Source organism: Schistocerca serialis, chromosome 4 (assembly GCF_023864345.2).
Source record: "Schistocerca serialis cubense isolate TAMUIC-IGC-003099 chromosome 4, iqSchSeri2.2, whole genome shotgun sequence".
NCBI lineage: Eukaryota > Metazoa > Arthropoda > Insecta > Orthoptera > Acrididae > Schistocerca > Schistocerca serialis.
Window position 1 is genome coordinate 115,394,702 of NC_064641.1, and position 18,297 is coordinate 115,412,998.

The 18,297-nt window shown below is 40.8% G+C and overlaps 1 protein-coding gene across 1 annotated transcript in view; it reads left to right on the top strand.

Annotated features, from left to right (window-relative positions):
* The window catches only part of LOC126473149 (huntingtin), a 516,516-nt gene that overhangs the window by 367,636 nt on the left and 130,583 nt on the right, over positions 1-18,297 (top strand). The window contains exons 40-41 of the mRNA XM_050100007.1: positions 623-746; positions 15,657-15,784. Coding sequence (XP_049955964.1) covers positions 623-746; positions 15,657-15,784 — 252 coding nt within the window. The remainder of the gene's footprint in view (positions 1-622; positions 747-15,656; positions 15,785-18,297) is intronic.

Below are 18,297 nucleotides of genomic sequence, written 5' to 3' on the forward strand. Positions count from 1 at the left end.
GCTATGAGTGGTTTAAGCATTTCCAAGAAGGCATAATGTTGTTGGTGACAGTCCCAATCCTGTACAACCTAGCAAGTAAACAGATGATGACTATGCCAAAAGAGTTCCTGCTGTGATTTGCAGAAATCATCATATAACTGTTCGAGAAGTTTCTGAAGAATCCTAGTGTGAGGGATTCTGTGTGCCGAAAGGGGATGAATTGTGGGGAAATCAGACTTGGATTTTGCATCATCAGAATGCACCAGCACATACACCATTCCTTTTCTGCAGCTATCTAATAACAAATTACATTTCCTTTGTGCCCCACCCATGATATTCTCCAAACCTAGCCCCAGCAGACTTTTTTCTGTTCCTCAAACTTAAAACTTTGTTGAAAGAATGTTTTCTGCAAACCATAGAGGAGATTCAGGACGATGGGTACTCCCCTGCCCCCTCCAACCTCCCTCCCTTTTTTTCCCCCAACACATTTTGTGTGCAGGCACTCGTGTGATTTCGTGTATACTTGTTCACACTAACTTGGTCTGCTTGCATGTTCAATCAGTGATATTCAATGAATGACAATCCCAGTTCTTCAAAGCATGCGTTTTAATCTTAGTTGTTTCTATACTTTTTTTCACTCTAGTGTTACGCTTCTGGGTTGGATCAATCGCCAGCAGTTTGAAGAAACGTGGGTCGCTCTCTTAAGTGTTTTAAGCATGAGCCCGTCTGAAAATACTGGACCTGAAGAGTCAGCAGTCATGATCCAGGTGAGCCAACATGAATATTATTGTGTAATAATCTAATCCTAGTGTTTGATATGTGGTCCAACCTAATTTTCTGTGATTTTTCAGCAGGTACTTGAAATTTTGTTTGCAATGTATAGATTAAGCCTACCCAAACAAATACTGCTCATCTGCTCATCACACATTTCATGTATTGCTCAGTGTCAATGGAAAACCAGAGTTTATTTCTCATTACAGACAAAATGCTTTTTAATGTGGCAATTTGTAATATGCTCATTGAGTAGTGTGATCCCAAAACACACTTGTGGATATTCAGTTAAATTATAATGGCATGTCCTCTACCACTCTTGTTATATCTGCAGACATTTGTTTTTTCTTCTTACCTTATCCAACTTGCCCCATTTTGTGTGCCAGCAAGCATCCCACTGTGTCAGCTGCCACTAAGCAACAGTACTATTCAGTCAGTTCTGGAATATCACTTATTCTTTGTGTTTCATTGAACCATAAATTGCACTATTTTGTTGAAGTGATACGTAAAATTTCACTGTAAAAAACACTTTACCTGTAATGAGAAACAAATGAATTTTTCCTTTGCACTAGGCACTGTCTGAAAGATCTGATGAGGAGAATTTGTTTGAGCTGTCTTTGTCAACAGATTACAATAGTAAATTTGGAAACAGTATCTGCCAAACACCAGAGAAAATGCACTGATGATGTTAGGAGAAGCACTCATTATACTGGTAAACGTGTAGTAATCCTTAATTGAAATTGGAATTTATTATACCAAAAAATATGATATACAAAAGAAACAATGGAAGCACTGATCAGTGGATAAGCTCAGAACAAAAATGTAACCTATGTGATTATGAGTTTGCATTATTCTTTAGAGCACACATATACACACTATTGTTGTGACATTCCGGCATAATGTAGTTCTTCTTCTTCATCTTTTTCTAACTCTGCTTCATTTGTTATAGGCCTAGGATACTATTGTGGGAGAATGGGAGTAAGAAATTTGGTTACATAACAAAATACCCAGTGGAAGTTACAGTTTAGTTACAGTGATTAGACAATGTAGCTGTGTGTTCTCTGTGAAAGACTACAACTTCATAAGTTGAGCAGTTATATGCAAGGTTTTTTAAATATGTATGTACACTGTTCAAAGCCTACAGTATTCAGTGAGTGTGTGTCTCTGCTCATTCCAGTGTCCATCTCTTCAGGATTGATAGGTAACAAAAGGTAATGGGAAAGACCCATAGGTTCATTTTAATACCACAGAGCTTTCAATGCTTTACTGGGCATGGCCCTATTGGAAGTAGTAAGCTTTTGCTATCCACTGACTTTTCAGCTGACTTACCCGGACTGTTATAGGAAACCTACATTTCATTGTGGACTCTGAACTGTGATATTCATTCAGCTGTTTGTCTTTTTTTCCCAAGGTTGCTTTAGTTTTCCTACAGACTCCATTTCTCTTTCCTATAGCTTGCCATTCCTCTATAGTTTGGCAGTTCTGGTCTAGTCATTCCTACTTTGAAATTTTACACTGATTGTCAGTCTAATTGTTGTAACATCACATAATCTCCTACTTGGTTCTGGAATTTATTTCGGGTGGAAACTTCTTAGTCTCATGAGATGAACGCATTTCTCGACTGCGAACAACATGAAAGTGTTTTATGTAAACTGGCATTGTATGATAAATTGCATATGGTAATAGATGATTTCAATCAAAGTGCAAGCTGTACATGAAATAAGACAACATATTGGCTACCAATTTTGTGAAACATTGTCTGTGGAAAACAGCAGTCTATAAAACTATAGTAAAATTATTTCAATGAAAGTAGTCTTGATGACATATAACAATTTTAGAGAGGAAAGTTGCTACTCACCATAAAGCGGAGATGCTGAGTCACGATAGGCACAACAAAAAGATTCACACAATTATAGCTTTTGGCCATTAAGGCCTTTGTCAGTAATAGACACACACACACACACACACACACACACACACACACACACACACACACACACACACAAAAACACAAACACACGTCTGCAGTCTCAGACAACTAAAACCACACTGCGAGCAGCAGCACCAGTGCATGAAGTGAGTGGCAACTGTGTGGGGGTAAGGAGTATGCTGGGACAGAGAGGGGGAGGGATAGTATGGTGGGGGTGGTGGACAGTGAAGTGCTGCAGTTTAGACGGAGGGCAGGAGAGATGGTGGGGAGGGGGTCGGGGGTGGGGGATGTAAGTAGTGGAAAGGAGAGAAATATAAAGAAATTAAAAGACCGGGTGTGGCGGTGAAATGACGGCTGTGACAGGGAGGGGGCTGGATGGGTGAGGACAGTGACTAATGAAGGTTGAGGCCAGGAAGGTCAGGGAATGTAGGATGTATTGCAGGGAAAGTTCCCACCAGCACAACTAAGAAAAATTGGTGTTAGTGGGAAGGATCCATATGGAACAGGCTGTGAATCAGTCATGGAGATGAGGGATACCATACTTCGGGGTACCCCTACCACCCCCCGCACTCCTACCTTCTACATGCTTCCTGAAGTCTATAAACCCAACCACCCAGGACGCCCCATTGTGGCCGGTTACTGTGCCCCCACTGAGAGAATCTCTGCTCTCGTAGACCAACACCTTCAACCTATTACCCGGAACCTAACCTCCTATATAAAAGATACCAACCATTTCCTCGACCGACTCTCCACAGTTCCGTTCCCTTTACCACACAGTGCCATGCTCGTCACTATTGATGCCACCTCCCTGTACACTAACATTTCTAATGCCCATGGCCTTACTGCTATTGAACACTACCTTTCCAGATGCCCTATGGATTCCAAACCAACAACCTCCTTCCTAGTCGCCATGACCAACTATTTTCTCACCCACAATTACCTTTCCTTTGAAGGCATTACCTACAAACAAATCCAGGGTATGGCTATGGGCACCTGAATTGCACCATCCTATGCCAACCTATTCATGGTCCATCTACAGGGATCCTTCCTAAACACCCAGAATCCTAAACCCCTAACCTGGTTCAGATTCATTGAAGACATCTTTGCTATCTGGATTGAATGTGAGGACACCCTATCCACATACCTCCAGAACCTCAACAACTTCTCCCCCATTTGCTTCACCTGGTCCTACTCCACCCAACAAGCCACCTTCCTAGACGTTGACCTCCACCGCAGAGATGGCTGCATCAGTACCTCCGTCCATATCAAACCTATTGACCGCCAGCAATACCTCCACTTCGACAGCTGCCACCAATTTCATACCAAGAAGTCCCTTCTGTACAGCCTGGCTACCCGTGGTCATCACATCTGCAGTGACGAGCAGTCCCTCTCGAATCATACCGAGGCTCTCACTGAAGCCTTCACTGACCATAATTATCCTCCCAACCTTGTAGAAAAACAAATCTCCCGTGCCGTATCTTTCCAGTCTCCCACCACCTCCCAAGGTGCCACATTTCGGCCGTGGAGGAGCATTCCCCTCATAACTCAGTACCATCTGGGAATGGAGCAACTGAATTACATTCTCCGCCAGGGTTTCCCTTACCTCTGGTCGTGCCCTGAAACGAGAAATGCCCCGCCCACTATCCATCCCACCCCTCCTCCTGTGGAATTCCACCGTCCACCGAACCTACAAAATATATTCGTCCATCACTACAACCCCTGCTCCAAACCCCTTACCTCATGGCTCATACCTCTATAACAGACCTAGATGCAAGACCTGTCCCATACATCTTCCTACCACCACCTACTCCAGTCCGATCACTAACATCACCTATCCAATCAAAGGCAGGGCTACCTGTGAAACCAGTCATGTGATTTACAAGCTAAGCTGCAACCATTGTGCTGCATTCTATGTAGGCATGACAAGCAACAAGCTGTCTGTCTGCATGAATGGCCACCGACGAACTCTGGCCAAGAAACAAGTGAACCACCCTGTTGCTGAACACTCTGCCGAACATGATATCCATCATCCCCATGACTGATTCACAGCCTGTGCCATATGGATCCTCCCCACCAACACCAGATTTTCTGAATTGCGCTGGTGTGAACTTTCCACATCCAACATTCCCGTAACCCTCCTGCCGTCAAACTTCATTAGTCACTGTCCTCACCCATCCAGCCTCTTCCCTGTTCCCATTCCAGCACTACACAGCTTTCATTTCACCGCCACACCCAGTCTTTTAATTTTATTATATTTCTCTCCCTTCCGCTACTTACACCCCCCCCCCCCCCCACACACACACACCCTCCCCACCCTCTCTCCTGCCCTCCGTCTAAACTGCAGCACTTCATTGTCTGCCACCCCCATCATACTATCCCTCCCCCTCCCCGCCCCAGCCTCTTCCTTACCCCCACCCAGTTGCCACTCCCATCATGCACTGGTGCTGCTGCACGCTGTGTGGTTTCAGTTGTCTGAGACTGCAGACGCGTGTGTGTGTGTGTGTGTGTGTGTGTGTGTGTGTGTGTGTGTGTGTTTACTGCTGACAAAGGCCTTAATGGCCGAAAGCTATAATTGTGTGAATCTTTTTGTAGTGCCTATCGTGACTCAGCATCTCCGCTATATGGTGAGTAGCAACTTTCCTCTCTAATATTGTTACTTTCCATCCTGGATTTTCCATAGTTCTTGTTAATTTCATGTATGGTTTCAGTCTCGTACAAGGTCATCATCACTCCATTTTACTCTGTGAAAAAGAGTAATACACATTCTTAAAGGTCAAAGGACTTGAATAAAATCAGAAGAATAAATTAATATTATAGTGTGGCTGGTATATCCTAGGTGACAGCAGGAGACAATGGCATGAAACTGCCACCAATGAGGTCTGAAGAATGCTGCTGAATAAAGCTCAGTCACTGGTAGTTTAATAGTGAAAACTCTGATCTCCACCTTTGGCATAATATCGCTAGTAACCATTGGTAATGACATGTGATTGTATTCTATGGAATCCGTTTATAAAATGGGTAATTACCAAAAACTTGGTCAAAGAGTGAACAGCTAAGGAAGTATTTAAGTTTTACGTAAAAGACATGCATTATAGAAAGTTAAAAAGAGAGAAGACCTCATTATCCCCTGAAATTGGTTCATTTAAACGTATGCTGCCCTCTATGGTGCATACGAAAGGTGGTTGGTATGACGCCAACTGGTAACAATAGAAACGAAACGTGTTCCTGAGCTATTTGTGTATGCTTATATGTACAATTAGCTGTCTGTTGATTGCCAAGGTTAAATATATCTCATGTTATCATTTAAAAGGTCAAGACACTGTTTGCCAGTAAAATGAAATATAAAACGTACATTTTACAGAAGTGAGGCAAGATTTTGCAAATGCTACATACATTTATGCATCAAGAATGCAAAATAATTTCAAATCATAAGTGAATCCTAGTCAAGAGAGAGTAACAAAGTAGGTAACAGAAATATCATAGTGCTTTTAAAAGCTGTGTGTAATCGTTGGGTACTATATTTTCATCACATACGAAGTAACAGCGGGCAAGTAATGTAAAAATTTGTAGTAAGGGATATGTGAAATGCATAATACATGCAAGAAATACAAAAGTTGTAATGCAGATGTTGTCATTGATGTAAAACATCTGTAAAATATTAAGATATTTTAATCAAAAAATAGTACCAGAAGCGCAAAATGGATCACAGTGCTTAGTCCATATTTAGATAGTATTCTGAAACTGCACTTATGGATAGTGTAGAATAATATTTATTCATACACCACCCACAAAAGTATGGTGTCACATATTTTGTTAATTTGTTGCTTCCTATAGTGTGAATAAAAACCAGAAGTGAGTAACTGTTTCGTCACTTGAGCAAGTGTGATCTATAAAGGTAAGTGTCAAAGGTACAAGCTACTTAAATGAGATTAAGCAGCAACTTAGAAAGCGTATGTCATGGGCAGGACCAACTTTATACAATGTGAGTAATAAAAAGAGGAATAAATTTAAACCATAATTCTGAATGATTATTTAACTTAAAAGAATAATTTGTCCCAGTGTAAAAACAAGGAGACAATATGTGTCAAGTTAATGGAAAAGGTAATACAATATATAAAATACAAGGCAACTAAATTCTTCATTAAAACATGTAATACATAAAAGGACTAGTGATAAGACCATCTCATTTATATAGTAAAAAAAGACTAATTGACAATCCACGAACAGAAAGAGCTTGACATTTTAGAGTAATTCAGTGAAAATATCAAAGAAAAATTCCTCAATAAAATCTACATGCTCATTAAAGAGGAACAACAGTACTTTTTTTGATGAATGTAGCTTTTATGTTCCAGAACAGCTAGTAGTAAATCGATTTTTTATCATCACATTATTCAGAACAAGCATTCTGAGGGAACCATGGTTAATAACCTAAAAGTACTTCACACACCATGTATAGATATTTTACTTAAGAATTTGTTTTGTTTGTTGTGGTCTTCAGTCCTGAGACTGGTTTGATGCAGCTCTCCATGCTACTCTATCCTGTGCAAGCTTTTTCATCTCCCAGTACCTACTGCAACCTACATCCTTCTGAATCTGCTGAGTGTATTCATCTCTTGGTCTCCCTCTACGATTTTTACCCTCCACGCTGCCCTCCAATACTAAATTGGTGATCCCTTGATGCCTCAGAACATGTCCTACCAACCGATCCCTTCTTCTAGTCAAGTTGTGCCACAAACTTCTCTTCTCCCCAATCCTATTCAATACTTCCTCATTAGTTATGTGATCTACCCATCTAATCTTCAGCATTCTTCTGTCGCACCACATTTCAAAGACTTCTATTCTCTTCTTGTCCAAACTATTTATCGTCCATGTTTCACTTCCATAGATGGCTACACTCCATACGAATACTTTCAGAAATGACTTCCTGACACTTAAATCAATACAGGATGTTAACAAATTTCTCTTCTTCAGAAACGCTTTCCTTGCCATTGCCAGCCTACATTTTATATCCTCTCTACTTCGACCATCATCAGTTATTTTGCTCCCCAAATAGCAAAACTCCTTTACTACTTTAAGTGCCTCATTTCCTAATCTAATTCCCTCAGCATCACCCGACTTAATTAGACTACATTCCATTATCCTTGTTTTGCTTTTGTTGATGTTCATCTTATATCCTCCTTTCAAGACACTGTCCATTCCATTCAACTGCTCTTCCAAGTCCTTTGCTGTCTCTGACAGAATTACAATGTCATCAGCGAACCTCAAAGTTTTTATTTCTTCTCCATGTATTTTAATACCTACTCCGAATTTTTCTTTTGTTTCCTTTACTGCTTGCTCAATATACAGATTGAACAACATCGGGGAGAGGCTACAACCCTCCCCGATGTTGTTCAATCGAGGGCTTGAAATCTACATTGTGCCCTGAAATGAGGGAAATCCTAACAAGATTGGCAACCCATCCTCCACCCCACCTGCTTCCCTGCCCCACTCTAGGATTGCAGTTTTCATTCAGTGCAAGAGTTGCCATCAGACCAGAGGTAGTGGTCTCATGTGCATGAGGTGTGCCTGCTTGTGTGAATGTGTATGAGTTTTCCTTGCTTTTCTGAAGAAGGCTTTAGCCAAAAGCTCAGTGTGTGACAGTCTTTTCGTTGTGCCTTTCTGCAACTCGGCATGTCATCTTCATTGAAATATTTTATATCAGCTGCTGCTTTGTGAATGTGTTCAAACCCACCACTACTCTTAGGTGAAATGGGAGGTTCTCCTCTTCTTCATTTTGGGGAAGTCAACATAACTTATACCATAAGACTGAGCACAAAGATTGTCCCTTGTTCTGTTATGAGAGCCTCTGGAAGCCATTATGGTAGTGCTAAATGGGTGACAAATCCTTTCACAATTGTCACTGTGATCATGTCTTCAGTCAGTATCATAATCAGATAGCAAGAGAAATGGTCAGTGATAGATGAAACATATGTTATTTTGAGTCACTGTGGGAAGTGATCCCATGATATCAAGCAAAAGGTCCTGCAGCTCAGATGGGATTTAAAGAGAGATATTTGCTCTTTGTACTTGAACTCCCTTAGCGCAATGAAGACAGTTTTGAACTTATTGTTCTACATTTTTCTTTTGTTGTGGCTACCAATAATGGCCTGCAGTGAGTGCTTGCCTGTCATTTTCCCCATTATGACACACCTATGTACTAACATGACATTGATGCATCATGAGAAGTTTTTGGAACTGCTATTCATTCTCCAGGACCGTTTCTGATACAAAACATAATCTATTGTAATAATGTCCAGCAAGGTAGCCCATAATTACACTCAGCATTGGATTCTCTTGCCCTTTTTAACTGGAGCAAGTGTGATCTATAAAGGTAAGTGTCAAAGGTACAAGCTACTTAAATGAGATTAAGCAGCAACTTAGAAAGCGTATGTCATGGGCAGGACCAACTTTATACAATGTGAGTAATAAAAAGAGGAATAAATTTAAACCATAATTCTGAATGATTATTTAACTTAAAAGAATAATTTGTCCCAGTGTAAAAACAAGGAGACAATATGTGTCAAGTTAATGGAAAAGGTAATACAATATATAAAATACAAGGCAACTAAATTCTTCATTAAAACATGTAATACATAAAAGGACTAGTGATAAGACCATCTCATTTATATAGTAAAAAAAGACTAATTGACAATCCACGAACAGAAAGAGCTTGACATTTTAGAGTAATTCAGTGAAAATATCAAAGAAAAATTCCTCAATAAAATCTACATGCTCATTAAAGAGGAACAACAGTACTTTTTTTGACGAATGTAGCTTTTATGTTCCAGAACAGCTAGTAGTAAATCGATTTTTTATCATCACATTATTCAGAACAAGCATTCTGAGGGAACCATGGTTAATAACCTAAAAGTACTTCACACACCATGTATAGATATTTTACTTAAGAATTTGTTTTGTTTGTTGTGGTCTTCAGTCCTGAGACTGGTTTGATGCAGCTCTCCATGCTACTCTATCCTGTGCAAGCTTTTTCATCTCCCAGTACCTACTGCAACCTACATCCTTCTGAATCTGCTGAGTGTATTCATCTCTTGGTCTCCCTCTACGATTTTTACCCTCCACGCTGCCCTCCAATACTAAATTGGTGATCCCTTGATGCCTCAGAACATGTCCTACCAACCGATCCCTTCTTCTAGTCAAGTTGTGCCACAAACTTCTCTTCTCCCCAATCCTATTCAATACTTCCTCATTAGTTATGTGATCTACCCATCTAATCTTCAGCATTCTTCTGTCGCACCACATTTCAAAGGCTTCTATTCTCTTCTTGTCCAAACTATTTATCGTCCATGTTTCACTTCCATAGATGGCTACACTCCATACGAATACTTTCAGAAATGACTTCCTGACACTTAAATCAATACAGGATGTTAACAAATTTCTCTTCTTCAGAAACGCTTTCCTTGCCATTGCCAGCCTACATTTTATATCCTCTCTACTTCGACCATCATCAGTTATTTTGCTCCCCAAATAGCAAAACTCCTTTACTACTTTAAGTGCCTCATTTCCTAATCTAATTCCCTCAGCATCACCCGACTTAATTAGACTACATTCCATTATCCTTGTTTTGCTTTTGTTGATGTTCATCTTATATCCTCCTTTCAAGACACTGTCCATTCCATTCAACTGCTCTTCCAAGTCCTTTGCTGTCTCTGACAGAATTACAATGTCATCAGCGAACCTCAAAGTTTTTATTTCTTCTCCATGTATTTTAATACCTACTCCGAATTTTTCTTTTGTTTCCTTTACTGCTTGCTCAATATACAGATTGAACAACATCGGGGAGAGGCTACAACCCTCCCCGATGTTGTTCAATCGAGGGCTTGAAATCTACATTGTGCCCTGAAATGAGGGAAATCCTAACAAGATTGGCAACCCATCCTCCACCCCACCTGCTTCCCTGCCCCACTCTAGGATTGCAGTTTTCATTCAGTGCAAGAGTTGCCATCAGACCAGAGGTAGTGGTCTCATGTGCATGAGGTGTGCCTGCTTGTGTGAATGTGTATGAGTTTTCCTTGCTTTTCTGAAGAAGGCTTTAGCCAAAAGCTCAATGTGTGACAGTCTTTTCGTTGTGCCTTTCTGCAACTCGGCATGTCATCTTCATTGAAATATTTTATATCAGCTGCTGCTTTGTGAATGTGTTCAAACCCACCACTACTCTTAGGTGAAATGGGAGGTTCTCCTCTTCTTCATTTTGGGGAAGTCAACATAACTTATACCATAAGACTGAGCACAAAGATTGTCCCTTGTTCTGTTATGAGAGCCTCTGGAAGCCATTATGGTAGTGCTAAATGGGTGACAAATCCTTTCACAATTGTCACTGTGATCATGTCTTCAGTCAGTATCATGATCAGATAGCAAGAGAAATGGTCAGTGATAGATGAAACATATGTTATTTTGAGTCACTGTGGGAAGTGATCCCATGATATCAAGCAAAAGGTCCTGCAGCTCAGATGGGATTTAAAGAGAGATATTTGCTCTTTGTACTTGAACTCCCTTAGCGCAATGAAGACAGTTTTGAACTTATTGTTCTACATTTTTCTTTTGTTGTGGCTACCAATAATGGCCTGCAGTGAGTGCTTGCCTGTCATTTTCCCCATTATGACACACCTATGTACTAACATGACATTGATGCATCATGAGAAGTTTTTGGAACTGCTATTCATTCTCCAGGACTGTTTCTGATACAAAACATAATCTATTGTAATAATGTCCAGCAAGGTAGCCCATAATTACACTCAGCATTGGATTCTCTTGCCCTTTTTAACTCCTCAAAAAATTTCATCTTCTTCTAGCAGGATCTTAATTTTCCTATTTAAGGTGTCTGCCAAATGATTACAATTCTTTAATTTTGCTTGGCTCTGCAAAATCACTCACTGCATACATTAATGGGGAGGGGGGGGGGGGGGGCTGGTCTTATACTATCTACCAAAATTATGTGGCCCAGTAGAGCACGTGATTACGCACATCTGCACTTTTTTAATTTCGAATTTGGCTTAGCATTATTAACATGAGCTAGTACATTTCTTAGTCACTCTGCGTGTTCTCTTATCATACTTAAAAAGACAATTTTGTCATCCAGTTCTACTAGGCACATGGTTGGGTTTAAATCTTGTAAAAGATGATGAGCAAACTGTTGAAATGTAGGTAGAATTTATTTACTGCTCTTGCAGGCTGTTAGTTTTCTTGATATTCTGTTGTCTCCTCAATATTTACTGCATTCACTTGGGCTTGTTGGTACCACAAGGAATTTTAATGTCTCTGCTTCCAAAATGAGATTTTAACTCTGCAGCGGAGTTTGCCCTGATATGAAACGTTCATGGCAGATTAGAACTGTGTGACGGACCGAGACTCGAACTTGGGACCTTTGTCTTTTGCGGGCAAGTACTCTACCATCTGAGCTACCCAAGCACGACTCACAACCTACCTTCACAGCTTCAATTCCGCCAGTACCTCGTCTCCTACCTTCCGCCAGGAAGTTTCATATCAGCGCACACTCCACTGCAGAGTGAAAACCTCATTCCAGAAACATCCCCCAAGCTGTGGCTAAGCCATCTCTCCGCAATATCCTTTCTTCCAGGAGTGCTAGTTCTGCAAGGTTCGCAGAAGAACTTCGGTGAAGTTTGGAAGGTAGGGGATGAGATACTGGCAGAATTGAAGCTGTGAGGACATGTCGTGAGTCTGGGTAGCTCAGTTGGTAGAGCACTTGCCTGCAAAAGGCAAGGTCCCAAGTTCAAGTCTCAGTCCGGCGCACAGTTTTAATCTGCCAGGAAAGTTTTGTATCTCTGCTTCCGAAATTATCTATGCTCGCTGATAAAAATGTACTCTCTCGAGCCACATTCACTTGAGCTAAACCGAACTTCACATGTGACTGTTTACCATCTAAAACTTAATTTCTTGTTAATGGATCCATGAGGAAAATTTGTCCTCTCAAAAACTCTTTCTTTGTCACTATTGAAAAGACTTTGAATGTACAGCCTGATATTTTCTTGATTTTTTTTTAACTTCAGTGATATGTTATGTGGTTTATGGGGTTGTCAGAACATGGCCATTCATTCTGGACTCCCTTGCATCCTCTTTAGTTGTGACACTGCCAAAATGGTTGATTTTCCACTATTTGGACTTCTTGTGTTTGGAAGTTAATTATTCCTTAAAAATGGTGCAGGAAACCATTTCCTAAAGCGACATCAAAATTGTGGTCATGCTTCCAAACCAATTCCAATGTGAGCTGATGCTTTCTTCTGTCTATTTCCAATTCCACATTTTGCGAACTGCTGGGGTTAAATTACCTTTTTTCCCAATCCACTAAGTCTGCATCGTGACTGTTGTAATTCTCAGCAGTGAGTAGATTTAACAAACAAAACAATCACTTCTATCCCTATGTCAATGATAAAGATAGACTATGTGCTATTTATTTTCCTTTGCAAAGTTACGTTTCCCACCTGAGTGAGTCCTACCCTTCTTATTGGATTTGCTTTGTGGAAGGGGAGCAAGGGGCTCTGGCAGAATGGCTCTCAATCACATTTCTCATATTAACATTCCATCAAGAACCTCAGTAACCTATTTGGTTAGCCAAGTGTTGCTATAGAGACAGACAATTTGCTCTCTCGTGTTCTAACTTTCTGCAGTAGGCACATGCTGGTCCCAGATGCTCAGGAGCCTTGAGACCTGTGCATTTGTAATGAGTGCAGTGCATGCCAACAGTGAATGCACATCTATTGGTGGATGACTGAACGAATTTCTGGGCCACCTTGCACAGAAATGCTAGACGTACAGCCTCCCTTAGTGCACTTGATGTAGCACATTTCACCTCAGCACTTACCTGTGCGTCTATCCAGCAAACAAGCGTATCTACACAGTGAGCTTCTGCTTTGCCGAGTAGTACCTCCTTCCTAAGGTGGGAACCAGTAAATCCATTGCAACATTAATTACAGGTCTAGATGGAATTGCATGTGGGAACCTCAGAAATGAGGAAGTGATGCTAGCTGCAGGCACAGTGCTACTTTGTGGCATCACATTTATTAATGCCTCTTTAAAGAGCCTTTTCAGAGTTTTATTCTCCGTCTGTAATTCCTCCAAGCTAGCTTGCAATTCTGGACCCATCTTAAACTGTCCCTATGGCCTGGTTGTGGCCGTTCCTTTAAAGTACAAGCATAAAAAAAACCAAAAGTGTTCGGGAGCAGCTCCTGGTGATATCTCCGCATGTCGGCGGAAGTGGCAGAGCGGTTCTAGGCGCTTCAGTCTGGAACCGTGCGACCGCTAGGGTTGCAGGTTCGAATCCTGCTTCGGGCATGGATGTGTGTGCTGTCCTTAGGTTAGTTAGGTTTAAGTAGTTCTGAGTTCTAGGGGACTGATGACCTCCGATGTTAAGTCCCATAGTGCTCAGAGCCATTTGGACCATTATAACATCTCTGGCAGCACTGGCTCTAGCAGCATCTTCTTCCTAAAAGCAAAGCTTGTGACTTGCATTTGTTGATCAACAAAAGGCATGGTAGCGGGTTCAGCTCCTGGCATTGAGATGGCCCTTGTACCTGTGATGCAACCTCACCTGAAAGTGGCAGGGCGGAAGGTGAGGTTGGCTAGCTCCACACATCTGCAGCAGCGGTGGCTGTGGATAAACAGGGGCAGGCAGCCAGGACTGAATACGCAAAGCACTTGTCTGTTGCATTACAGCTCGCAACTAGATGGCCCTGCGCAATGCTGTCATGCATCCCCTCTGGGGTTTGTAATTTGTGTACTGAACCTCAAAGCTGATAACAGTTTGATTTGGCACCCTGATTCTGGCACCATTTTGTACAACCCCCATGGGGGTGTAGTCAGGATTGAGAAACAGTGAGGACTTGTAATAAACATAGCTTACTGAACTTGAGAAAAAGAAACTATGTTGGTTTATGTGCTGATGGGGATTACATGATGAGGTTTTCAGGGGGGTGAGATAAGATAACTCCAATAGCCACATAGCATTCCCAAAGGGGAAGGGAAATGCAAAGATAAAGCAACTAAGCCATTTAGCATCTGCTGCAGATGGCAGCTTGGAACAGATGGGAGAAAAGTTTGTCGGACATGACTCCGAGACCCCTCAGTCTCAGAAGTCAGGTGAACCTGCAGTGTGATTTGTTTGCCAGGGCAGCTTTGCTAACAATGATTTGGCCTATTAAGGCATGAACAGGTCGATTATTGTATCAGTAGAAAGATGATGGATGGAAAGTTGACCTCTTTGTAAAATTTAAGTAATAAAATTTCTCTCATTTGGACCCCTTGGGTACCTTGTACACATGGCAGGTAACAATGAATAAACCTCATTAATTAAAACTTCTGGCCTAAGAGGCCATGGTCGAACAGTAGAAATTCTTCCTCCTGACATTTCGTTGCCAACTGCAGGCAATATCTTCTGAGGTGAGTTGTTAACTGAATGTGAATGAATAAACCTGTTAGGTTATATCTGCAAACTTTTGATTTTGAACATAGATTTTTCATTGGAAGTACAAACTGATGTTTCTGAATTTGTGCTGGTGAATATGTTGTTATTCATATGAAAGATTGAAAAATCAAATGGTTCAAGGTTGCAGTTGTGTCCTGGGCAAATTTTTGTCTCAGCATTTTCATAAATTATGTTAGCCAGTAGTGTGCAATTTTTCAGTACCCTCTAATAAGTGAGCAAGTTTCATACTTGTAGAATATGTGGACACTGAAGGTATTTTTCGCCTGTCTTGAACTCGTACATTATTTTTCTATTTAGTTTGGAATGTATTCAGTGCCCCTCCCCCTCTAAGAATGATATTCAGTTTTAACTTGGACCCCAAAGTCTGCTCCAAAAAAGTCAGATAAACACTCAGTGTACACTATACACATCTGGAAAAAAGTCATGTTTTAAATGAAAATGAACTTTTGTGCTGTGTGCTTCATTAAAACTTTGTTTCAGGCCAGCAGTCTTGCTGTGCAAGCCATCACGTCTCTTCTTGTGCAAACATTAATGTTGCCCATGCCTGGTAATCCATGTTGTAGCACCCTTGTTCATCAACCTCGAGAACGTGCTTTGAAGGATTTGAGGTACGACATTCCTGTAAATACATTTTTAGATGCTTATGTGTTTGTAACTGTTTATTTTATGAGTATATACTCTGCTGAAACAAAAAAGAAAGGTGTACAGAGCCGTAAAGTAAATAAAACACAGGTCTATTTTCAGTTAACAAAATTAGTGAAGATCTAACAAAAAATGAAACTCATTTTTAAATTCTGAACCCTACATGTTTTTTGACTGGATGCATAAAAATGAGAGTGTCATTCAAATATGAATTATAAAATTTAGGTATTCTAATGTACCTTAGCTAACCTCCTGAATGTCTTCTTCTCACCTAACTGGTGAATCATACAATGTTATGAATGTCATTTCATTAGGTACATCCACACTTCGGCAATCATACATCTTGCTCATAATTTCTGTAACCTAAAATTAAAATGAATATTGTATATTTGGTAACATTCTTAAGAATTTAATATGATGGCATTGACTCTATTCTTCGACATTTCAGTGATGAAACATATTACCCTCTTCAGCTCTCCTGATGAGAGTGTCCGTCTGAGTACCTTTTTGTGACATGCTGCCTCTTCTGGTTAAGGCTGTGATTCAGTGATAGATGAGGTTGTATATGCTGGTTAGATGGAGGAAGAAGTAGACAGCTCATGCATGAGCCCCACTTGTCAAGCCTAGTGCTGTCATGCACAGAACTCACTCATTGACCGAGGAAGAATCACCAGGACCATGTCTCTTGTCTTCTATTGATGAAGTCCACTCATATATCTTCCCCTTAGATGACATATGATTTCAATCAAGCTCAGTGCTGGGTCTCCCCCTCTGTTTTATTGGAAAATGATACTCTTGAATAGAAACTGATCATGTACTTGAATTTCCACCAGCCATTCCACAATGCTGTCCAATAAGATATAGGCTTGTTGAAGTATACTGGCAATTCAGTAACTCACATCAAGTTATGTTCAGGGAAGGTAATCCTTAACAGCTGATTTTATGGGCTGTTTTGTGTCCATGTGACACCCGTGCTCTGTGCATGTCACACTTATGATGCAGATTATCTGATGGACACTTCTATTTCTACACTGGTGCAATATGAGGTTGACTCTTAGTTGTCAGGCCCCTAGATCATCTATTGTAGAACTCAGTGAGGTTCTGATCTTGAGCAGTAGCCAGAATCTACACTTCACATTGTAATTCCGTCATATTCTCCCAGCCACTATGTCCTATTAATAGTGAATGCAATGAACACCAGTGTAACATGGTTTTCTTCCTCTTCAGCAACCTGTATAATGGTTTGCTTTGTCTTTCTTAGGCAGCTTTAGCAACTGCCAGATCCAGTATGCCATGAAGCCAAAGTCTGTATATGAGAGAAAAAAAATTGAAACATATTACAGAAGAACAAACTGAAGCATTTATCCCAAGTGCCACCCAACAACAGAGCCTTGCCAAGTTGTGTAAAGAACAATCTACGTAAGACATTGGAGAGCTGGAGTCAACAGCTGCTGTGCCAGTGTAAAAGTTGTACAGACAATCTGGACCACAGAATGAGATGAATGATGCATAAGCACTCCATGGGCCCAAATCAGCACATAGAACTATCTTTAATAGAGCACTGTGCCTCCCAGCACATAAAAGAAATTACTGCAGTGCAAGGGTAATTCAGCAAATCAACATCTTTAGAGACTGTGTTGTAAAAAGATTCGTAGAAATTTCTGTTCATGATGAGCTTCTGAATAAATACAGCAGTTTTTAATTTATATCCAGCCTTCAGCTTGCGTAAAGCAAACCCTTAACCAAGAGCCTGCAGCACACCGATGAAATACCTTTGTTGCCCTTCCCCTGTGCTAAGTGAGTTACAGGCATGATGAATACAGTACCAGCTCATTTCTCAGTAGTCAGATTACCCTCCACCTCACCCTGACATTCCAGGGCAAGAATTGTGAATGGGAAAACAATGAGACAAATATTCTCTACAGTGGGACAGAAGTGCTAGACTTTTGTTTTCCAGTGTCCAGTTTACAGAATTTGGCAGGGCTTTGGTGTAGGATAGTAATCGGACTAAACACTTGACGTTGTTCTCCTGTAATGTGGGCACTCACTGGCAGAGGGGTGAATACCATTACAGTATCATTCTACTCCTCATTTACAGACTTCGAGATGGTCTCCTTTGGCTTCATAACACACAGGCTCTACAAGGATATGCTGATAAGTAAAGCCTCCAAACTTTTTATGCGAAAGTTCTTAAAGCTTTTTAAATAAAACAAACCTCATTAACATTGTACATATGTAATGTTCATGGCTGTGTATGTCCTATCTGGCATGGGTCGCACGCAATATAGTCACCCTGGCGATGAACACATTTCTACCAGTTAGAGATCATTTTGTTGATACCATTGTTGTATAATGTTTGACTTTGTTGACAGAGCCACAACCCCGCCTCTGCTTGCACTGCTTCATCACTATCAAAGCCAAGTCCTCTAAGATGTTCTTTAAGTTTAGGAAACAGATGAAAATCCAATGGGGCCCAGTT